Below are 24,552 nucleotides of genomic sequence, written 5' to 3'. Positions count from 1 at the left end.
TGCTTCAGAGGAAATGAACAGAACAGGGAATCAAGTGACTCCTCCCGTTGGCCATTCCCAGCTTCTGGCAAACAGAGGCTAGGGACACCATCCCTGCCCATCCTGGCTAATAGCCCTGGATGGACCTATCCTCCATGAATTTATTGAACTGTATTATAGTCTTAGCCTTCACAACGGCCTCTGGCAAGGAGTTCCACAGGTTGACTGTGTGTTGTGTGAAGAAACACTTCCTTTTGTTTCTCTTAAACCTGTGCCTATTAATTTAACTGGGTGACCCCTAGTTCTTGTGTTCTGAGGAGTAAATAACACCTCCTTATTTATTTTCTCCACACTTGAATGATTTTACACTACCGTATCCCCTCTTAGTCATCCCTTTCCCAAGCTGAAAAGTCCCAGTCTTATTTACTCTCCTCATTGTGCTATATAAGCACAGCCCACTCTTGCAAGATGCTAAGCACCTAGAACTCACAGCAGAGCCAATGGGAAGTCAGGGTACTCAGAAGCTCATAACCAGTGACTGCAACGTCATGGGGGTTAGTACATCCCCGGGTTTTCAAGGGAATTCCAACGAGGCGGAAGGGTCTCAGCAATGAGTCAACCAAACTTCCTGGCATAGAGGGGATCAGAACCTAGGCTGCTGGCCTCAAACAGGAGGGACAACGGAGGAATTAAGCTGTAAATTAGCACTTCAGGCCTCTTCAAAGTCTCCTCCAACAGCCGTAGCCATCCAAGGAAAGCCACATACCCTTCTGATCACAAGGAGCGCTTACGGCGTGGCCCCATCTTGTCAACATCCCACTGCCACCTGAGGGTACTCTCTTGGGGAGGCCTCTCCTCACTCTGCTGATGGTAGCAGTACGATTATACCTGTACATCCAATGGCATAAGCCCCAGCGAACCAGGGTTTTGCACACTTATGTGTCGAGAGGGGATTCATCTCCTCTCAACTCGGTGACTTTGCTGTGCTGGACTACAAGCTCCTTGAGATGGCGCCCACTTCACGCTTTGTTGCGCTTTGGGTCGGGAGCGAGGTGGCCCCAAGGGGAAGATGAATTATATGTGATTTGGCAAGATCACCTTGATAGGATTCAGTGCCTGAAAAAAGCCCTGGGCCTGGATGCTCAAAAAAATGTCCTCTCTACTTCTCTCTCATCCACCCAAGCTGTCTGCCACTCCTGTCTAGGCCCTTCCATCACTTTCCCCACTCCCTCCTCCTAGGTTCCAAGCACCTTCTAGTCTACCAGCTGCCCTTCCCCATAGCCAGGGTGAGATTCTGGCTCAGATCCTCAAAGGTATTTAGATGCCTAAATCCCATTTTCAATAGAAGTTATGTGCCTAAACAACATCAAGGATCTAGGCCTCTGTCCCCATCAGATACTGAATCGGATACCCATATACATACCCAGTTATGCCCCAGGATCCAGCCATTCTGCCCAACTACAAAGGTAGCAGTGAGATCCAGTTTCATCATCACTTCCCAGCCCCTCCGCTGCGGATTTTCTTTCCAACACGAGCACCCAAAATGCTGCTGACTCATACCTGCCTTTGCTTCCCCTTTATAAACAGCACCTTACAATGCCCCAGGGTGACCAGATGTCCCGATTTTTATAGGGACAGTCCCGATATTTGGGACTTTTTCTTATATAGATGCCTATTACCCCCCACCCCCGTCCTGATTTTTCACACTTGCTGTCTGGTCACCCTACAGTGCGCTCTCTGGGAGCTGCTGGAATCGTAACAGGCAAGGCGAGCAGCTGAAATTGTCCATCGCAGCCTGGTCTATCGAATCAGGGGCTTCGCAGTGTCCCAGGCTCGCAGTGAGCTAGAACAGCTCACCTTAACACTAGGTCAAGCACAAACTGACCAGGATCACTCACTGCTGCCTGAGCTCCACCCTCCTCCCCAAGGCACAGTGTCCTAAGTCACCGTTAGAGCAGAAGAGGAGCTCTCAGGGCTCCTCATCCCTAACAAACCATCTTGCCCAGCCAGGTGCTGTAACAGCGCTAGACACAGCCAAGCCCCCGCTGTTGTTCCAAAGCAGGAAGGATGAAAGCCTGGTGACTCCACCTCCTCAAAAGCAGGAATCAGCTGCTCTTTGCCTACATGCAGCTTGTGTGGGAGGGGAGAAAGCAAACATTCCTATCCTCGTTAAGGGCATACTCTGCAGGAACACGCCTGGGGCCTGCAGTAGGAATGGCTCTGCAGCTAGCTGGGGACCCACGAGAACCCTCCATGCATGGGGTGTTGCAGCGTCTTCCTTTGTCCACGGGCACTTCGACACCACTGCACTGGGCCCACCAGAACCACTTCCATTTCCTTTCACGCAGCCTCTGTGTGTGTGAGAGAATCTTCTCGGACTCTCTTAGCAGAAAGGAGGCTGTGACAGGCCACAAGGGAGCAGGGCTGCGGGAAGGGAAAAGGAAGTGAAGCCAGGCCAATTGTGGTAGGGCTGGAATGAAACACCAGCCATTATGCATGGGGCTTTCATAGCTTCCCTGCGCTTAAATGAAAACCTCGGGCTGGTTTGACACCACCGCGGTGAAGAGGAAGCCACACTAACAGAAGCCCAGCTCAGAGAGGCTCATCGGAGCTTCCTTGTAACTAGTGCAACAAAGCCATGATCACCTAGGACTTTATGGCAGCCATGCAGAGCGTCACAGGGAGAGAACTCAGCCTCCCACTGCAAAAGCCAGAGGCCCTTACCACTTAGGAAAATCCCTGTTAGCAGTTCAAAGCCCATGACACATGGTTGGGCAGGGCTGACTCCATCCAGCAGTGCCTAGACACCAGCCAGTGCGTTATTCTTTCTTCTTGAGCAACCCTTTCATGCTGAATTTGCAAACCAAAACAAATTTGAAGGGTAGTTAGCTACAAGGATTCCGTTGCCAGAAGAAAATTAGGCGCAACCCTGATCCACCTTTTGCTTTTTCTTACCATGTGTGTGATCTCAGTCATGAAGCCCTGTTTCTGGCCTCTCTCCTTCCTAGACACTTGAGAGCTGATAAACCCAATCTCTTCCCAGCTAAAGGCTTTTGATAACAGCTGAGCAGCAACAGAGAGCGGGCGAGCCCCACCCTTCAGATTCCAGGTAAAAGGTGAGAGAAGAGAGTCACTATTCAAACACTAGCTGCTCATTTGCCCACTAGGTGGGAGAGAACAAACTGACACAGATTCTCATAGGTACCTATTCTCTGTACTGATGTCTCTGGGGAATTGGGCATCTTTATGTAACTATACGTCACCTCCAATCCCCACTTTGCAGCTGGCTCTGCCCTCTCCAGAATGGACTGACACCTAAACTCTTCCAGTGTTTGGGATCCCAAGCCCAGATCACCAGAGGTATTTTAGACTCCTAAATTTGATTCAGGTGTATCAGATTCTTTTTGATCAACCTGTACTCAGCCTAGTCAGTTTCCTATGGGGCAAAGTTGGCCCAGAATCATAGAAATGCAGGGGCTGGAAGGGACCTGGAGGGGTCATCTAGTCCACCTCCCTGCACTGAAAGCAAGACCATGTATACCTAGACCACCCCCATCAGTTGCTGAAAGGCTTAACAGAAGGAATCTGAATTTCCAGCAGTCACTCCCCTTTGGAATAACACTGGTTAACCTTAAATAAGGAACCTTTAGATGACTGGAAAGCTGACAGACCTGGGGTTTAATAATAAATGAATGCACCACATTAAAGATAATGATGAAACTCCCAAAGCCCAAGAGGTTGTTCTTAGTTTTATTTTAGAGTACAGTCAAATCCTCTGGAACTAATCTCACAGTTACAGAATATGGCCATGCATTTCTTGTTCCTCTTTAACAAACCATATCAAAGGGATGATGGGGGGAGGGGTAAAGGGAGGCTAGGCCTGATCCCATAACACTGGTGGGAAGTGAGGTTCTTGCTTGAAGTAGCTGTGATTCCAAAGGCTGCAAAGCCTTTCAGTTACACATCTCACTCAAAACATACCCTGCGGTCAGGCCTTGGAAGTGTGAAACAAGCCCATTTGTACCAGTGAAGCACCCCAGTAATGACAGATCAGGACCCTGAGGCCCTAGGTATGGAAGATGCTGGTTGTCCCATTCACCAAATGAATCCCTGCATATTCCAGGAACCACGTCAATCCAGACAGAGCTTTCTCTGGCCACCCTGGGGGCAGACTATGCAGGAAAGCACCACAGGGCGGCCGTCTCGGTCTCTCACTTCATTGTGCGTTAGGAAAATTGCGACAATCACTAATGCATTTGTTCGTGGACCTGGAAAGCTCTTCTGGGGCCTACTTAAGGAAGATGAAAGCACGCATGTTTGGAATGGATGTAAAGGACTGCTTCGCAGTACGAGCAAGACAGGGATTAAAATGGAGGGGAAAGTTGCCTGGCCTTAGTAGCAGCACAGAATGCAGATAAAACCTCTGTCTCAGAAACTGTAGATAAATCCCACTCCGCGACCAGGTAAGCTCTGCTACATGAGGCCCCAAAACACCAACACATGCACCTTAGTGTCTCTGAAGTGCACAGAGACTCAATGAAATTCACTGTCCGATATTCTCTTCACTCTTCCTGCTTTAAGTTTGTTCCATTACTCTAGTCAGCGACTAATAAACAGACTTAATGTTCACATTTAAAGTTAAGCCGATTCATTTTGTAGCAACCTTACCTATTAGCAAATTGAATATAAAAAAAAAATGCTGTTCATTGGCACCTCGGAAGTAAGATGGCACATTTCTGGTCTAGCTGTATCAAGTATCGGTGCTTCGATCTGCCAGAGGCAGCAATTGAAGCTGTTGTCTGAGTTTGGTCCTGGTTGGCTTTGAGTCACCACTGTGACTCTCTGTGGCCAGTACAGGAATAGACACATGCCAGCTCAGACTAGTGGTCCATCTAATCCCATATCCTATCTCACACAGCAGCCAGGGACTATTCTTTTTGTGCACACTTGCGTGTCAAGTTTAGTTGGGAGTTTAGCAGTGAGTCCCATAGATTATATTCTTAAATCCCTGTTGCAGCAGGTTCACAATTAGAGTCAGGCCTTTCTTCTCACACCCCTAGCCATGCACTAGCTGCATAATCCTCCCCAAAGTGCTCTGCTCATTCTAGTTCAAGCCCAAACACTTCCCCTGAGAGACACTTCCAGTCTTATTAATCTCACTGTGACTTCTTGTTCTTGTCTCAGTCTCAGTTTCCTTTTAATTTAATAAGATTATTTCCCATAACACCCCCTTGGAAAGCATCTTGTTCCTTGGTGTTCATATACCCTTCAATAGCTTGAACGTGGGAGACATGGGGTATTCAAAGCCAGGATGGAGCTGCTTGGCAGGTTTCTGGCTGATGAAATGTCCTCCAGAGCGAAGGATATATTACTGGTTATCTGGAGGTGGTACTTTACCAGGAATGGGACTTAAGATCCTCATCCCAGCCTGGTCTCTGCCTCCTTTAACCCTTTCTGGCTCTGACGACTCACATTCATGTCAAGATGGAAGGTGCTTCAGTAGACCAAGAACTTACAAAGAGGATGTTCACTAAGGCGAAGGCTGGAGACGAGAGCGCTAAGAAGCTTAGGCTCGCTTATTGCATCACTATGCGGCACAAAAAGGGATGGCCAGGGTTTGGCGTGATCCGGTCAGCAGGGCAAATTCAGACGTTGCTGCTTTCCAGTTAACATCTCCCAAGTATGTGCTGCCTAAAGCCGCTTCTTGTCCCTGCACCTGGATCCCTGATAGTCTCTCTGGGCTGGGCTGTTTAAACACCTGGGTATTATCCACTTTTAAACAAACAAACTGTCCCTTCTGACTCAAGAACTGCAAGCTGAGCCAAAGAGCCAACACCCTTCTGCTCTGACTGGTACGTCATGGTCAAACCAACCATCAGAAAGGGAATTCAACCCAGCTGCAGTTCAGAAGCCAGCTCTCCACAGGCTGATTCATTTCCGGCCTCACTGGACAGGAGGCGGCTTGTTCCTGCACCTTGGTCTTCAGATGTAAAAGAAAAATATCAAAAGAGGCTTTACGGGTTCCTTACAAAGAGTCCATGTTTGTCCCTTTCTCCCAGACGAGGTAATGAGTTAATAAAGTGAAAGCAGAATTAGTCAATGGGGAACCTTGCTGCTGCAGACACCCTGCGGAAAAGCAGGCTGGACCCTCGGAACAACTGCCCCTAGGAGAGAGAAGAGCAGAGGGGTTAGGGGAGGTAGACGGAGAGTCCTCGGCACAGCTGCCTGACTGGCTGCTGAGAAGTGGCAGTGCTGCGTTTGGCAATCAGGAACAGGGAGCTGTAAGATTAAGCCCTGAACTGTACAGCAGGGATTGACTCCTAGCACCCACCACTGTAGTACTACAGTGCCTCTGTATGACTGAAGGGTGAGGATTCAGCTGAACTTCATCTTTTTAATTGCTAGAGAGCTCAAGCAACTTCTGTCCAACGGACAAGAGAAGCAGAAACAAACATGGGCGTGTACCATGCAATTGCTACACTCTGTAGATATGCAAACAGGGCACAAACCTCACGCTTCTTGCAAGTTACCAATGTAGCCCTCGCAGTCCTGATTTATAACATCAGTGACCCCTGCTCATCTTCTGGCCTGATCACTCCTTCAGCCTCAGGATTCCAAGCCTGCAAGTTTTCATTCTTTTGTGCTTAATAATTTGCCCTTCCATAGGACTTTTCAACTGAGGATCTCAAAGCCCCGTTACACCCCAGGAGCTAGGTAAAGGATATATATCTATATCTATTGAAGCCAAGGGGTCGGTCACACACACACACACACACACACACACACCTTGCTATACGACAGGAAGGATAAGCTTGTTTAGGCTGAATGTAAGATAAGTTAGGATCTGGCAGGATGCTCCCCTACCATTCCAAGCAGTATCATGGAATTTTTATTTTGAATGATGCAAGTTCCATGGAAGTCTCCCATCCAGGCTGAGTTAGTCAAACCCCAGCATAGCTTGCAAGATCAGGTGGGAACATAACACAAGAGTTTCCAAAATTGCCCTGCACAAGTGGCCTCTTCCTTGAGGTGATAAAGGGTCAGAATGAGGAACAGGAAGGATAATCCAGTGGTTAGAGGACAACAGCCTAGGACTGAAGAGACCTAGGTTTGAGTCCCTGCTCCACTTCCTGTGAGACCTTGGGCAAGTCTGCCTCTGTGCCTTGTTTTCCCATCTGTGCGACAGGGATAGTAGCATTGCCCTGTCTCATCCGGGTACTGTGAAGATAACATTAAAGTTTGTGAGGGAGTAATGGGAGCCATACAAGTACCTTAGAGAGACAGAACGACGGCAATGGAAAGTGTTGAACAACAGGCTACAAAGCAGATTAGACAAGACAGGCTGCTGGCACCTGGTGTTGGGCTTCTCCTAGGCAGGCCTTGGAGACCTTTACAGCCTAAGTATGAACATGGCCAATCCCACACGGCCAGGGAAATCCTGCTGTTGGCTACGACTTCAACTAAGTAAAACTGCCCGCTGCAGCCCTCACCTGAGCACTGAGGTGTCTCCAACACTGAACCCAGGATATAAACACAGGAGAGTACGGAGGGAGGCCGGCACGTAACCTGCATGGCAAAGAGAGAGGATCAAGGAGGAGAATGGACACAAGCTGCACTATGCAGGGAGAGAGAGCATCAGACAGCACACAGGACTAGGTGTAAGTGGGAATACTGAAAGTGTCAGCATCAGGCTAAAGGCCAAGTTACTGATAAATAATTCACACCATGACATACTGCGTCAGTCAATTACAACTGATGTGTGCAAATATTGAGTTACCGGGACACATTCAAAACGTGGCACTATAAACCTGGATCCCCAGCTCCATCTGCACACTAAGGAACCAGCTGTTACCCAGAAAATGCTATAGCAAAGGTTCAGCTCCCATTCCCTTTAGGTTTCCCTCCATTCCCAATCTGCCACATCTGAGAACTCAACGTGAAGAGAGTGTGTGTGTTTGGGGGTGGCAAGGCTGGCTGAGCTGGAGAAAACAGCTTCACTTGTTCTCATTTCTTCCCAACGCCCAACCTCCTTGCTTGAATTTGCCTCTTGATCGTCTGGCCCTCTTGCCCCCTTTGGGGCGCTGCCCCCTGTGCTAGAGCAGTCTCTGATCCTATCTCCCTAATACCCTCTCTATTCTCATTCCTATCAGACCACATCATTGATAATCTGTGCATCCCCCTTTAATTATTGTCCCACGTCTTGTCCGTGCCTTCTGATCGAAGAGTCTTTGGGACAGAGAATGCATTTTACACCGTGTAAGGGACTATATAATTTATGGTTCCATTTGAAAGTGTTAAGACTATTATTGAAAAGTACTGACTGTCGATCTCTGTCAAAAGAAAAAAGGTCTCACAGAATGGAGAACAAAACATTAGGTCTGAGAACAATAGACATACCCGCAATTGTTCACGGCCATGAGATCTCCCACTAGAAGGAAGGGATACGTCAGCATGCTCACAGCAATCTGAAACCAAGAATCACCAAACTGAGCCGCTCCCTTCTGCACTACTCAACTCTAAAAGCAGCAGGAAACAATAAGGTCAAGCAGGAAGGCTTCATGCAACAATAGGACAGGTTGGAAGTGTCTAGCACACTTTGGGTGCTGTAAAAAAATAAACAACAAACCATCAGGCAATTTCTAATCTCTGCTGTGACAAAGGCTATTGGTTAAAGAAAGTTTTGTAGTATCTCCCTGCGAGTATTTATTCAGGCTGGGAGATGACTTTCCTCAAAGAAGCATCTCCTGTGCTCCTTCCACCCACAGAGCTGCCACATTATTGGTTTGAATGTGTTATACAAGAATAGGAAAGCTTAGTGGTGCTGCATGTCACACTGAGTAAGTCAAAGAAGAGGGGTAGTGTCTCCCTGTTACTCAGAACATCAAAACTGTAACATTTTGGGTGTTAGTGAAGTTACTCTGATCTTTAAGTTTAAACACACCCATTCTGATTTGGATTGTTTTGGGAAAGACACACACTGGAACCAATTTACAGAAATGATGAGCACCCACAACTCCAACTGTAAGTCAATGGGACCTATGCGTTTCTGATACTCAGTCCCATGGTACATGGAGACTAGACATAAGCTTACATCAGTTTACCTACAAACAGGAAAGGAGGCGCACCCACAGCCACAGCAGCACCCATACACAGTGCGCACACACATGCCTGTAGCCTGGGAACATCTATGCATGAGCGCTCACACCAGAGAATGCGGGGCATGGGGAGGAGGAGAAGTAGTGTGCCGACCGTCTACATACCCCCATCACAAACTTCGTATAGCTCCGGATCACAGATGCCTGGCTGAACTGCAATGGAGAGGAAAGGAAGAAACCAGTGGGGTCATGGAAAAGGCAGCTGATGTCAGCATCTCATTTTGTCCTTAAGTTAAACCCATCTCACACAAAAGCTTAGCACAAGGTTTCAGTGTATTGAACAAGAGAAAGTAAAGTAAATGGCAGAAAATCAGAGGTGGCCACCATATGGCATATACATGGAACACCCAAGAAAGGAGTGTGGAGTTAACAGATGGACAAGGGCACCCTTCGTGCCAACCACAGCAGTAGCTTGTGTGAAGACATCTTTTTACTAAGACATAAGCTGCCCCTTTCCTAATTTTATCCAGGCCACCAGTCATTGGTTACATGGGAGTAACTTTTGGTTACTCACAACTTGACTTACGTTTGATCCAGTAACCTAGGGGAGAAAGATTCTATATGCCACATCAGCAATGTAAAGAGTACAGGAGGAAAAAATGAACAGTTCAATCCACTGGTTCTACTTTCTATGTATTCACAGTTTCTAATGATTGGCAGTTTCATCATACTTTCCTACCTGTCTTGTACCCTGAAACCTGGCTGCTTTGCATAGTTATAACGTAGCCTAAGAAACTATTGAAACCTCTTGTAAGTCTGTTTCCATTAGGATATCTGGGGGAGGGAGGGGGTAAGAGTGGAGGCCAAGCATTTGAGTCAATAGATCTAACACAGCCCAATGGTTTTAGACCAAAATGAAAAGGGACCATTTTCTAGTTTAGATACAGCTGAGCTTGTGATGTTCACACCATTTTAGGCTGAAGACTTGGAACGGCAGAGTCTGAACCCAAACTCCAGCCCCAATTCATGCTTGAGCCTGTCCTCTTTCCCTCCAAATCTCAACCTAAACTGGACCCCGATTTGAACATAACATCTTCATCCCTCTTTTAGGGCCTGATCCGAAGCCCACTGATTTCTACGCACCCTACTTTCCATTAACCCCTCTATTTTAAGGTCTGACTACAAACCACCTGATGCTGGAGCGAAGGCATCAAAACCCTCTGCGGCTACAGTTCAAAAGAATCACCACTTACATTGTCATCCACTGCATAGGTGTTGATGAAATGAGCCAGGATGTTACAGCACCACAAGAAGACCACGTCTCCCAGGATGTGAGGGACTAAACCACTGAAAGAATAAGAACATGAACATAAGGCAGAAAGTCTCCTGGGCTACCGTCTGCATCCCACAACTGGGATGGGAGAAAACACCCAGAAGGGCTTTGGAAACTGGGTTTGTTCTTGATTGAATATTTAAGTCATGTATTGCTGATTAAATATGCCAAACTGACACCCCTGAAAACAGAAATCCTGCTTATTCAGGTACAGCTCAGATAGTGGCAATGAAAACTTTCCCCTTCCTCTCCCCCACTAACCCACACAAATGGGCCTCAACCCTGACAGCCAAGGACATCTCTACAAGGGGTGGAGAATTCATTCTTCCCACATATTTGCTCCTTGGTCTCCCTGCTGAGAGTGACAATAAGGTATCAGTTGCAGAGGTTGGTTCTGAAACATGGGCTCTCTGCATTGCAGAAGAGGTTTTGTTTACAGCAGTATAACTTACACCCGTTAGTAATCCCATAATAAACAAACACTTTTGGCAGCGAAGACAAAGCCCTTGACACCTTCACGCTAGGAACGGACTCCAACTGCAGGGAGACAGACTGAGATGCTCTAACAGATGTTAGAATTGGAGGCCCCTTCCATAGCTATGAACTGGACTAAGATCTACCAAGTCATCTCAGCCCACTAAACAGTTGCTGCGCAATGCCTTTTGGCCACTACCAACCTAAGGTGGATCTGAACAAGTGATCTATAAGTAAAAGGCTTCAAATCCCACAATCAGCCCATCCCCCTTGTTCTTCCTTAAGCGCCATCTCATTGGTTAATCTCTATTTTGAAGTCTCAGCAAGATTCTTTGCTTGATAATTTCCTGTTGGTAAATTTGTTTCTGGCTGCAATTCCTCAGCCTTTTCACAAGGACCTCTTAGAAGGTGGGAAAAACTATTTCCTCTTCAGAGTTCTCTGTCCCTTTTACCATTTGGGGAACTACTTTCCTGCCACTAGCACCATTTTAAGATGAGCAGTTTGCAGCCCTTTTTATCTGCAGAGGTTTGTTAAAGGCTTTTTTGAAAATGGTCACAGCCAGCTTTGCTCAGTTTTGTGGGGGCACCATCATCGAAGTTCTGCTGCTTTGAAGCCCCAGAATGGAATGTTCCCTACACAGTCTGGAGCACAGCCAGCTGGTCCTGCATGGACCGTGCAGCTGGTAGCATTCCACTTAAGCCAATGGTGAAGAATTGGGATGCAGGTAGACTCATTGGTTTTACCTTTGTCTCTCATTTTACTGAGCAGGCCAGTGCTCATGGTACCCTAATAGCAGAACTCCACTGCCCCCATTTTTAATGGCACTTAAAAATTAATGAGGCTTTTGGGAGATTAATTTCCTTATTTGTGCACCAGCCTCAACTACATTAGTGCCTCCGCCACAACAGCCACTTAATTAGTTTATGCTTCCTCTGCAGAAACAGAGCACAAGCCCGTTGCTTTAGCCTAGGTCCTACACACAGCTATTGCTCATGTATTTTAATTTCTCAGTGACAAAGGCTTTGGATGTTATCTCAGTAACCAAAGTAGATATTCAGAATATTCCTCCCAAAATTAGAACATTTATGGTAAATGAAACATGGGGGCTTTCAGAGCCTCCTCTGACAATTTCATTCACAGAAGTTCATTCCCCTTCTACCCACCCACCCCAAACAGATTGCCTTTTTTGGCTAGGAAACAAACACATATACTGTTCCATTTGTTGAAGCAAGACAAACTTAAACAGAACAGCATGGTTTGGTCCATCTTGATTACATTAATGGTTTGCTTTTATATTTTTTAATGAATCCTGTGCTGTGAATGGCTGAACAGCTTTGAAGACTGCAGTTAATGTTGCCAGAGGAACAATACAAGCAGGGATATATAACTGAGGATTAGCTATATAGCGAAGTAATTCACACGCACGCATGAGCAAGAGATATGACAGAGAAAGTGAAGGTTCTAATTTTTCAGATAGTTTGGTTTTAATTTATAATTTTAAAATATTCATATAGTGTAAAAATATTTTCTCTCTACAGTAATTCACAAGAAACATTTGGAAGGCAGTGCCCTGAATAATTGCAAATACAATGCAGCTGTGCTTAATGCTAATGAAGGAGGGAGGATTCTCGACATTGTTACTAGTCTGGAAGTAGTGTTTACTGGGTCTCTGCTTCTGTAAATAGACCTTTCCCCCATTTTCTTTGTACGGAGCTGGATCTCTAGGGTTACATTTATGGTAAGAACCATAATGCGTTACTATCCTTACTCAGTCAGAGATGGAAAAGAAAAATGTGCATGACGTATCAAAATCCAACGACATATCTATTATGCAAGGGCTAGCATTGGAATTCCTACTGCCCTAAGAGAGAATCAGGTATAGCTTTCCAAACAGGGCCTGAGAAAGAAGTTTTCACTCAACAGCTTAAGGACTTCATTTCAGAGAAGAGATCAAATGATTACCCTGTCACACTGGCAGGCAGGGTGCTACTGACATGAGAGAAGCAGAATAAGGAGGACATGGAATTCTGCCTCCATGGAACCATCAAATGCAACCCATAGCCAGTTGAGTTTGATGAATTTAGTGCTATTGGATTTGCACTGACACACTTCCTGTGAGCTATTAAGTTTAAATGGGTTACCAAGAGAGTTTATTTTATATGGGGAAGGGAGCACGGTCAGCTTCTTCATACAGCATTTCTTAGTGCCTCCATCTCTCTGTACAGGTTCTAACGAAAGGAGAACATGAGCAGAGGCTAAAGGGAAGCACAGCTCCCTCTTCTGGGCTTGGGGTCCCCAATACCACCACCCTCTTTGGCTCAATGTGGTTCCGATTCACCAGCCAGATAATCTAAAGAGGGAGCAGTGGGAGGAATTGGTGTTTAGCTGAAGAATTTCTGGGACTTCCAGCCTTCGCAATCAGGCAGAGGAGTCCAGCTAGGTGTCCTCTATTCACAGTCGCCTTTACCAAAAACATCTGTCCCTCCCTTCCAAGAGAAGTAGGTGTAAGAGACCCAGCTACAAGAGCCCTTCCCCTCACCAGGGGGCAGCAGAGAACACAGATTTTGCATGAACTCCTCTAAACTGTCTTTAAATAGTCTCAAGTGCAGAACATTTGATGGAGTAGTCCAACATTTGCCAGGAAACACCTGCCATAACCCCACATTTTTGTTTGTGCTTTGACACAGCTTCCCCATCGTGGTCGCAGAGAGCATCAGGGAGATACTGCTGCGCACTTTTTTCTGCATGGATGGCTATGGCCCTGCTAAGTGATTGAAGCTCCTTTCAAATATTTCTTCCCCTTCCTCTTATCATGTCCTACAACATGCAATGCTGCATCACCATGTGACCTCAAGACCCATCCCAATGGCAAGCAGAACTGATGAGCTTCCTCCTCCTCCTCATGTTGTTCTATGTTAGCCGCCAAAAGCAAGAGGACTGTGGACTCAAGGCAGAGGAGAAACCTGCAATTTGTGAGCAAGGAAGGAGGCATAAAAACTGCAAGGGGGAAGTTCACACACACACACACACACACACACACACACCAGGATGCTGAACTGTTGAGCAAGAATGCAACAAGACAGCAGAAGCATGGGAAAGTTCCTAGAGGAGACAAGTGGCCATGTGACAAGCCCAAAAGCTGTTTAAACTGAAACCTGGATGCCACACAATACACAGCTGGGACCAAATCCTTGATTCAGGAAAGCATCTCTATTCAGGATAGTGTTTAAGTGTATGCTTCAACGTGTCTTAAGCACGTGATTAAAGTCCTATTGTCTTCCAGAAGTTCAGCATGTGCTTCAGTGCTTTCCTGACCCAGCATCCAACTGAGTAGACCTTTCCCAGCATCAGACCATTTTCACTTGTGAATTCAGACTATTACCAGCATGTAACGATTGGTTGAGAAACACAGTCATGCCAACCTGTGCTCATTTACGATCAGATAGTACATCTTAACCACAATGTGCTGGCTAACTTTCCCAAGGCAGACAATTCCCACACCAAAATCCCCCTGACCAAAATCCCCTCATGCAGTTTCAATCAGAGACTATTTCACTATTATTGATGTAATAAAAAAAAAAAAAAAAAAAAGACTTATCCAACTGTTGCTAATAAAAGCAGCAGGTGTTTTATTAGATGGCAAAAGGAGAGGAATGTGAAATTTTGGCTTAAACCCTTAATTATCTGCCAGACTTCCTCTTTAGTTACATTGTCAATTCATCCTGCTTCATAACAAGGTCAGAAGTGCCTTTGAGCTTTACTGCTGTTTGATTTCGACAGCATTGTCTTTAGAATTCTACATCGCCATAGCGAAGTCAAACCTACTCACAGTATGAAGCACTGCTAATTCCAACCCAGAGTGCGTCAGGCATTTGAAATCTGCCTCTTACCATGTTTTAACTATTTTATTTCAATAGTGCACCTCCTTCATTTTTGCACTTGATCTATCACTAGTATCTGTTGTACAAGCAAGTGCTTTAAATGCCCCTTCACATAACTGGGACCCAACATCAAATAAATGTATAAAAGAGGGTTTTCCCTTGCACACTGAAATTTTGATTGAATAAACTGTCAGAATCGTATGCACACTCCCCTAAACCTACAGGCCAAACTGGTGCTCACACAAAGGAAAGACTCAATCCTCATGCCTCCAGTGACAGGGAAGTCACTTGGGCAATGAGGTTTCAGATAAGAGGGGACTTGAGACAGGCTTTTTGATTTTTGACTGCTTTCCCTAACGCTTTGCGATTAAGGAAGAAAATACAAAAATTAAACAGACTCACGTACACAAAGAATCCCAAGATCCCTTCTTCTTTAAAAATCCTGCCAATGGAGCTAAACACACCACTGTTGAGAGAGGAAAACAGTTATAACCAAGTGGAGTGCATAACCCCGCTCACGATCTCTGGGCAATAGCATCCTTGCAAAGGCCACTGATATCTTCCGGCACCAGAGAGAACCGCCACCATTCCCTGGGAATAATTCTATTGCATGCACAGCTGGGACCACCACCTTCCTGGGATAATCCTGACTTGGGTTAGGGGGTGGGTGGGTGGGTGGGAGGGGAGGTGTACAAAAGAAAGCCATCAATTCTGCAACTGTCCACCGGTTCATGTTCAATCCAGAGCTCTGTCCACACTGGGATCAGAACTGTGCTAATTACAACTGTGTTTAAACACTGTGGATCGGAGGGCTCTAGTCTGCTGTCCAACACAAGCATGAAGACTTTTTTTCCCTCTGAAACCCATGTTGTAACTGTGCTATGGTATGTCTTTAGCATGCTCCGCCTAGCATGATTCTCAGGAGAGGAACTGCGGGAAGGCATGCTAGAAATCACTATTTAAACACAGATGTAGCGCCCAGTACTCAGAGCCCATTACATTTTTGGGATGAAAATGTAATATCGCCACCACCTAGCTCTTATATAGCACTTTTCAGCAGTAGATCTTAAAGTGTGTCACAATCTTTAATGTACACCTCTACCCCGATATAACGCGACCCGATATAACACGAATTCGGATATAATGCGGTAAAGCTGCACTCCAGGGGGCGGGGGGGGCGGGGAGGGGGAGGGCTGTGCACTCCGGCAGATCAAAGCAAGTTCGATATCATGCGGTTTCCCCTATAATGCGATAAGATTTCTTGGCTCCCGAGGACAGCGTAATATCTGGGTAGAGGTGTATTTACCCTTACACACCCCTATGAGGCATGGCAGTGCTATTATCCCATTGTAAAACTGGGGAACCGAGGTACAGAGAGACTAAACTATTTGCCCAAGGTCACAACGGAAGCCTGTTGTGGAGCCAAGAATTGAACCAGGGTCTCCCAACTCCTAGGCTACTGCCCTAACCACTAGACCATCCTAGATGGCTCTTGCAAAGTTACAATCGTCACAATGGAGCCAATACTCTACTATGGTCCTGCTGTGACAGGCTTGTGGAAAAGTGTCTCCAGACAAACAGCAGGAGCAGCATGTTATGAACTATACACCCTTCAGCCCAATTCACCTCCTTGCTGTTTTCAAAGTCTGGTCAGGACAGTGATCCAAGGAAAAATTCAAAGTAATTGGAGTGCACCTATGAACAGACCTGCGTAATCAGGTAGACGTATTACAACAGTTGGCGAAAGCCAAAGACAGGATACTGGACTTAATAGACTCAGCGAACAGAACAGAACCCAGCCTTCCCTACTGTGATGAAGTGGGGGGGTTTCTTGTTTTCTGTGGAGTTTCAATGGTTTGCATGCGGAGGGGGTGGGACTCAGTTTCCCTGGGTGTTACTGGTTTAACGAGGTGATGGGAGAGGGAGTGTGTTTTGCAGAGGACCGGAGAGAGGACGTGGGGACCCAGCCAATGGCCGGGAGGATGGATACCCCAGCGACCAGTGACCTGGCGACCCAGAGGCCCAGCTGAGGAGATGCAGCCGGTTCTGGCCAGTGGGAGGACAATGGGCTGCAGAGTGAGGAGCCAGTGACCTAACCAGTGGGAGGACAATGGGCTGCAGAGTGAGGAGCCAGTGACCTAACCAGCCGGTTCCAGCCAGAGGAGAGAAGAAGGAGCGGAGGCCCCGGTCTACGACCCTGTTTACCTGGAGAGAAGACAACGGACAGAGGCTGGGCCTGGGATCTCAGATGTCCAGCTGCGAGCAGGGGGGCTCGGGGCTGGAGAGGGGAAGCAGGCAGAGCCCACCTGATTGCAGAGAGACTGGGACGTGCTGTGCTGAGGGAGGCCAGGCCTGAGGGTCAGAGAGCTTCCTGTGCTGTGTTCAACTCTCAATAAACCCTCCTGTTTCATGCTGGCTGAGAGTCACTCCGGTCTAGAGAACAGGGTTGCATCAACCCCTTCGGGGGTGGAGGCCCCTGGGGTCCAGAGTGAGTGGACTCCCTGAGCGGGCCCACGGCAGAGACAGACGTGCTAAGGCTCAGAGAGGTGCGGATCCAGGAGGTGGAGGGGGCTGACCCCGAGAGAGAGTGGACCCCCGAGAAGGGCTGTCTCACTAAAAGGGGCACCCCCCACGGACCGCACGGGGCCAAGAGTGGACACGATCTGTGAGTCTGTGACACCTACTCTCTGCACAACACTGCTTGCCACAAGGCCAGTCATCCCCTAGACAAAACACAGATTTCAGTTATATTCCTGGCTGTGCAATCATGGTATGACCTCGTGCATTATTATTTCAGCTCCTACATCCTGACTCCAAGTCCTGTGCTTTAAACATCCAACACAAATGCCAGAGCTGCTTACCTGTATTTGACTTCCCGACCTACAAACTGGACCATGCAGCGCATCGAGATTACTGTAAGAAAAGAAACAAGGCAGTAAATTAAGCTCAACGACTTTTTAAATGGATAGGCATCTGATCTGGGAGGTGGAAATGACACCATCAGCCACAGCGTCCCATCATCATCCTGAGAATAGTGAACAACTAGTCCTCCCCAACCACCCACTAATAGCAGTGATGGATTCCATGTCATTGTCCAATAGCAGGAGAACTCATAAGAACTGGATCACCCTTATCCAATTGTTTGTTGACCCCCTCAAAGAACTCTAATAGACTGATTTCCCTCTACAAAACCCATATTGACTCTTCCCCCAAAAATCTTGTTCATCTATGCATCTGATAATTCTGTTTTTTACTACAGTTTCAACCAATTTGCCTAAACTTGAAATTGGGTTAACTGGCCTGTAACTGCCTTTTTTAAAAATTGGCATTACATTAGCATCCTCTAGTCATCTGGTACAGAGGCTGATTTAAGCAATAGGTTACATACCACAATTAGTAGTTCTGCAATTTCATATCTGAGTTTCTTCAGAACTCTTGGGTCAAAACTATCTGGTCCTGGTGACTATTAATTACCGTTTAATTTATTCCAAAAACTCATCTACTGACATCTCCATCTGGGACAGTTCCTCAGATTCGTCACCTACAAAGAATGGCTCGGGTGTGGGAATCTCCCTCACATCCTCTTCAGCGAAGACCGATGCAAAGAATTCACTTAGCTTCTCTGCATCGGCCTCATCTTTCGTGAGTGCTCATTTAGCACCTTGATCATCCAAGTGCCTTGCAGGCTTCCTGCTTTTGATGTACTTAAAACAAAATTTTGTTGTTAGTTTTTGTGTCTTTTGCTAGTTGTTCTTCAAATTCTTTTTTGGCCTGCCTAAATTATACTTTTATATTTGTAAAACTCCTAGTATAAGCTACCAAATGAGCTGTAAGAGACAGCCTCATCTCCAAGCTCTGAATATCCCATCACTAGGATGCTGAGTATTATCCTTTCCTAGTGTCAGTTTATAGCTCATGCTCTTCTAATGGATTCAGATGCTAGGAATCACAATGGGCTTAAATTGCAGCACGAGAGGTTAAGGTTGGACATTAGGAAAAACTTCCTGTCAGGGTGGTTAAGCACTGGAATAAATTGCCTAGAGAGGTTGTGGAATCTCCATCACTGGAAATTTATAAGAGCAGGTTAGACAAACACCTGTCAGGGGTGGTCTAGATACTACTTCGTCCTGCCATGAGAGCAGGGGATTGGATTAGAAGATCTCTCGAGGTCCATTCCAGTCCTGCGAAGCTGAATAATTTTTTTTTAATCAGAAACAAGCACAATGAATTCAGTGACGAGGACTGGCTATCCAGCATATCTCAGGGCAGGCAAGGGGACTAAGCTTTTAAATCAAGAGCAGGCAACAGGTCAGAAGAACAGGACTCACCATGCAGGGGATGTGAGATAACCCGGGACATACACTGCATCAGCATCTCATGAGAGGTCTGGAAAAAAAACATATCACATTAAAAGCTGCAAAGAAGCTAATCGTGTTACAAGGAACAGGCCTATTCACTGCAACTGACTCTACAATCATCACCTAGCTATAAGAGATCAGCTACCGCCACGAGAAAATGTTTTCAGAGGGCTAAATTAACTGATTTGTTTCTCACACACGACTCCTATGCCAATTTGAATATTGCTGAATTACATAATATGTTCTGAAGCCAGAGGAGTGGGCCCAAAAGAGGTTTATAAAGAACATAAACATCACAGCATGTCCCTACCACAGGGTGTTAGTACAGTGACCCAAAACATTCAAAGCCTGGTCATCTCCTAGGTTGTGTCTAGGTCACTGTCATTCCTGATCTACTTTTCCATCTGTCATCTCTTTCACTCCTTGGTTCCTGAATGCGGAAGGCCTGGATATTGAGTGAAAAACTGGCACTCACATCTTTTCTCTTTTCTCTTATTAAAAGTAACAAGTTTAAAAGACTCACAGTACTTAATCGACATTAAGCTGCTCATGGTAAACTTCTCAACAATATTTGTATGAAACATTTGATAGCCAGGCCCTAGGGTGCACTCCTGTTTAGTGTCAATACCTTGGTACTCAATATATATTTTTCCGAGCAATTTCACCCATAGCAGCCGTGTATGCTTTGCCCCAGTGTTTTCAGCCTCTAGGGTATTTGTCTCCACTGTGAGCTCTCTAGATTATTCATTAACATGCAATATTCATACACTGAGATTGCTCTCAGAGCCTGCATTTGATAAAGGTTTAATGAGGAAAAAATGCTCCTAACCTCTTTCACCACTTTTTGGAGAGAAGTCTTCACATCATCCTTGTTAGAAACATGCTCCATGTCCTCCACAGGAAAGACCTGGGGTGGGAGGATTAAAAATAAATGAAATTCACAGCAGCTGAAGACAGATGTGAACAATCACTGGTCTGTGCTCGGGGCTGACAGTGAAACCAACAACGTCTCAGTCAAATTTAGAAGAACTTCCCCTAACGATAAGACTAACAGGCCTGATACGGAACTTTAAGGTTACTGGGGTCAGCCTTTCATACACCACTGATCCTTAACTGCAGACAAGCTCCTACTGGCTAAAATTTGAGCATGCAGACATTTTTAAAGCAACTTGTTCATAACTTAATAAGCTGTTCTCAAAATATGGTCCAGGAGAATCACCAACACATATAGCTTTATGGACCATTTGCAGTGGTCCATAAAGCCACATGGACCGAGAACACTGGAGGGATAATCAGGAGGATTGAAAGAAGAGGGAGCGGAGGCGGTGCACAAAACTTTCTTCTCACAAAATCATCCACACAATAAACAGCTGAAGAATCACCAATTTAATGATGGGCACGTCTAGAGAGAATTCACTGGAGGCTGAAGCTGTTTCCACCTTGCTTCCAAGCAATTTTTAGAGCTGACTAGAACTCACTGGTTCTCAGCAAAGCACACACACAAAGAGGTGAATTTAATGCTCCACATACAGATGAGGCAATAACCACATGTACATGCTACTTAATTCTGTTCCAACAACACTGTGAAATGATGTAGTGTTAGATCCAGTAGGCCCCTTATGAAAAAATAAACTTGCCCTTTTACCTTCTTCACAGTCCCTCGGGTGACAGTGGATAAAGTGCTAGAGAGGATTCGAGGAGCAAGGCCGCGGAAGAGGCCCATTTTCCCATCCACTTCCACAATGTGTCTAGCTAGGTAAGAAAACATTATACTGGTGTCATTTCACGAATCAGCCTGTTAGCAGGGAATCAAACACAACAGTTTGCAGAATCTCCAATTTCCAATCTAAACAGCACTAAGACTCAAGCACGTTATGGCATCTACTTGAAATGATGTAGTATAGCACCTCAAGTGATTTATCATAAAGACCCACAGAAGCTTCAGATGGGATGTGAAAGAGCTCTGGGCTGCTTCTAGTTGCCAAAGAAACTTTAGCATTCCCCCCCACACACACCTTGGCTACAGATGGAGCATTACCTCTGATGTCTTGGACTAATAAACCTCTTGATTATGTTCTGCCTAACTAAAAGAGTCAAGGCATTTTAATTGGATTAGGACAGGGAGAGAAGAATCCCTTATCTGTTGCATAGGGTTTCTTCCTCCTTCCAGCCCAGAGGGCTTAGTTTGAGAGGACGAATGGCTAGGGTGCTAGCATGGAAGAGAGGAGACCCAGGTTCAATTCACTGCTCTGCAACAGACTTCCTACGTGACCTTGGGCACATCATTTAGTCTGTGCCTCAGTTTCCCAGCTGTAAGATGAGGATAATAGTACTTCCCTCTCACAAGCGTGTTGTGAGGATAAATACATTCAAACTTGTGAAGCACTCAGATAATGGGGGCCAAATAAGTACCTAAAATAGATTTCAGGAATGATAATTTATTCAGTTCTTTAAGATCTTTGAATAAGATGCTGTATAAAACTTCAGTCATTACACAGAACAGCTGACTGCTAGGAAGAGAAGAAAAACAAGTGCATTGAATTTATCCCTGGTGTAACAGCATTGATTTCAGTGGAATTACAGCTGAGGTGAATTAGACCCAATATCTGCTGAGCACTAAAACAGATTATTCCTGCTCACCCACTCTTTGCTTTCTACAAGGCTGTTTGTTCCTTAGTGGCACACGGCATGGATTCCTTAAATCACAAGACACCCCCCCCCCCCCCCCCCCCCCCCCCATCACTGCAAACATATTATGAAAATAGACCATCTGACAACAAGGGGAGACACTGTAGAACTCCCACTGCCTAACATCTCCAGAGCCATAAGAACGGGTTTTCAATTTACTGACTTGGATTGCTACTGCATTTTGTATTCCTTCCCTCATCAGTTAACAGATATTTCAAGCCAGGTTTCAGGATCCTATCCATTTCTGCCTTCTCATTTTAAAAGAGCTTTACAGAGACTCTCGTCACTCCCTGCCCTTCAAGTATTATGACCATTTAAAAAAAAAAGAGGCAAAGCAATGTGCCCAAGGTCAGAGAAATTCACTGTCAGCACCAGGAGCAGGATTCATGAGTGTATGACTCCCACATCTCTCTCATGCGGATACACTTCTAAAGAGAAATTAAAATGTATTTTTCTTCCAAATATCTTCCCCTCCCCTGCTTCTTTACTCCTTTTTTGCGTATTTCTGTCCCTTTAAAGCCCCATCTACACTACAAACAAGCACGTCAGAGGATCAAGTTACAACACGTCCATATTTTGTAGTGTAAAGAGGAGCTTAACTGTCCCTTAAACCAGGCTAAATCCTTCATCGCAAACTATAAGCCACATTTACATTCACCACCTACACTACAAACCAGTGTGATAACTGGGCCAGGGAATAGCAGAGTTAGGTGACATGGTTAAATGTGTAGAGTAGACCTTAATGTAAAGCCACCCCCATAATAATCTCAACCCCACCTCGTTAGTAAAATTACAAACATCTGACAGTTTAGTAAACTGCAATGGTGTGCTTAAGATTTAGCTCTTCCCAACAACTATTTTTTTCTTCCTTGCAACAATTGTTACATAGATCTACCCAAAAGCTTTGACTAAAATATTGAGACAGCAATCAGCCAAAACATTTCAGGTCCCATCTCTGCTTGCAGTTGAACTCAATAGTATCATTAGCAAGAAAAATAAACTGTGTGAGTGTTGCCAAAGCGTGAGAGACAGAAACCTGGAGTATGCATCAGAGACAAGACAGAACTGTATTAGGACATTACTGTATTGTAACTGGGACTGAGAATGAGGGCACTTTAGCGGATTTAAATAGGTCCTAAATGGGCAGTTCTCACACCTTCCCCTTCAGAATATGGTCTCAAGCTATTACTAAGATATACTCACCATATGTGAAAAAGCCAGGTAGGTACAATACTTTTTTCCCCAGCACATTTCTCCCAATGGTTGGAGGTAGAGGTTCATGCCCGACCTTCAAAAGAAACACCAGTCAGCTACTATCCGCTTCTTACAAGGACTCCCCCCAAAGCCATTGGATCACAAGAATGTGAGCATCTGTATTATATGTTATAGCAGAGCTGTATTCTTCCATGTCTCCAATCTATACCAAACCTTTTCTCAAAGAACCCCATTAATATAGGCACCCTGGCAAGCCAAAACACCAGTATTAGTGTTACAAACATTCCTGAATAAGCAGTATTTCTGATATATAGCCCAGGCATTAGACTCCACCCATATCCAGTACAACCCAATGGGAAAGACCCACTCTTTTCCTTATGTTTCACAGACTGCCCAACTCTTCTATTACCCCTTCCACATAGCACATAACAATGAGTTCACCCTTACTTAGCTCAAACACATGCCGTGGTCCCTCCCAGACATACCAGTGTCCCACAAACATACATGTAGAAACCCGAGCATGCAGCAGGCTCTGAAACGTTTGCATGTTCCAGCCGTCTCATATTTGTACATGGCATGTACCAAATTCTGGAGTCACTCTGAACTCTATTCCATTCTATGCATCCGATGAAATGGACTGTAACCCACGAAAGCTTATGCTCAAATAAATTTGTTAGTCTCTAAGGTGCCACAAGTACTCCTGTTCTTTTTTCTGAACTCTAAGACTATTCCCCCCATACCTTCCAGTTCTCCAAGACTCCCATAGGGCCCTGCACAGCCCCAGTGCAAGCACTATCAACTCTCACTCTTCGCACACACCCCAGAACAGCCCGACACCCCTGATCTCACATAATCATGTAGTCCCCAAAGTGCCTGTTTCTCCTTCGGTAGCCCAAGCCCCTAGATATCCCCATGACAGACAGACCATGCTCCTGAATCCTCCACACACCCCCAGCACTCCTACAAAATGCCCCAGGCCCACCCCTGTGCACAAAGGTCTCCTGCAATGCCCTGGATCCCCTGCACCACTATCCCCAGAGCTGCCCACCTCTCCCAGCCCAAGGTCACTCACGTCCGTCATACGCACCTACCAGCAGCCCCCGCCCCAGAATCCCCTCAGCCCCCCGCCATCAACACGCCTAGCTCCCCCTGGATACACAGGGAGTGTCTCAGTGACACTACCAGTGCTGCCACCCGCCCCCGGGCCTCCCCTGCCCGGGCTCCCCCCACGGCGTCCCCCCCCCGGGCCCATCTCGGGGCGCCCCGGACCTGGATCAGCAGCTTGACGTAGAGCAGCGGGTGGCTCAGCGCCGTGAAGCCGGCCCCCAGCACCACGAAGAGGGACTCGGATCCTTCCGCCGGCTCCGGCCTGCCTCCCGCCCCAAGGCCGGCGGGGGGGGCCCGGAGGCCCCCAGGCAGAGCGGCGGCGGCGGCAGCTGCCATCCCCACGGCAACAACGGCGGGGAGGCCAGCTGGGGCCACCGGCGCGCACTTCCGGGTCAGGGGGCTGGGGCACGTAGGCACGTGA

General features: G+C 46.4%; 1 protein-coding gene and 1 long non-coding RNA gene across 2 annotated transcripts; one reads left to right on the top strand and one right to left on the bottom strand.

Moving 5' to 3' along the window:
- Positions 1–3,715: 3,715 nt before the first annotated feature.
- Positions 3,716–24,546, bottom strand: MTCH1 (mitochondrial carrier 1). The gene is made up of 12 exons (XM_034767510.1): positions 24,294–24,546; positions 23,013–23,097; positions 20,767–20,873; positions 19,951–20,028; positions 19,092–19,149; positions 17,625–17,676; positions 15,170–15,229; positions 10,328–10,421; positions 9,240–9,287; positions 8,377–8,444; positions 7,470–7,545; positions 3,716–6,143 (listed from the first exon to the last, which is right to left on the bottom strand). The coding sequence occupies exons 1-12, from the start codon at positions 24,465–24,467 to the stop codon at positions 6,072–6,074; spliced, it is 972 nt and encodes a 323-aa protein (XP_034623401.1). The 5' UTR covers positions 24,468–24,546; the 3' UTR covers positions 3,716–6,071.
- On the top strand, positions 10,420–14,473 carry LOC117875914. The gene is made up of 2 exons (XR_004645387.1): positions 10,420–10,526; positions 13,570–14,473. It is a non-coding gene; the product is annotated as an uncharacterized LOC117875914 (long non-coding RNA).
- Positions 24,547–24,552: the final 6 nt, after the last annotated feature.

This window comes from Trachemys scripta, chromosome 4 (assembly GCF_013100865.1).
Source record: "Trachemys scripta elegans isolate TJP31775 chromosome 4, CAS_Tse_1.0, whole genome shotgun sequence".
Taxonomy (NCBI): Eukaryota; Metazoa; Chordata; order Testudines; family Emydidae; genus Trachemys; species Trachemys scripta.
This window is presented reverse-complemented; position numbering and strand designations above follow the sequence as displayed.

What these genes read in the sequence shown, in the direction of transcription:
- MTCH1 (XM_034767510.1), bottom strand. Translation starts at nt 24,467, where the DNA reads ATGGCAGCTGCCGCCGCCGCCGCTCTGCCTGGGGGCCTCCGGGCCCCC. An exon ending in ACGTCAAGCTGCTGATCCAG is followed by an intron (nt 23,098 to 24,293) that starts GTCCGGGGCGCC and finishes TTTCTTTTGAAG; the next exon opens with GTCGGGCATGAACCTCTACC. An exon ending in GGGATCTTGGGATTCTTTGT is followed by an intron (nt 10,422 to 15,169) that starts GTACGTGAGTCT and finishes TTATTCTTTCAG; the next exon opens with TGGTTTAGTCCCTCACATCC.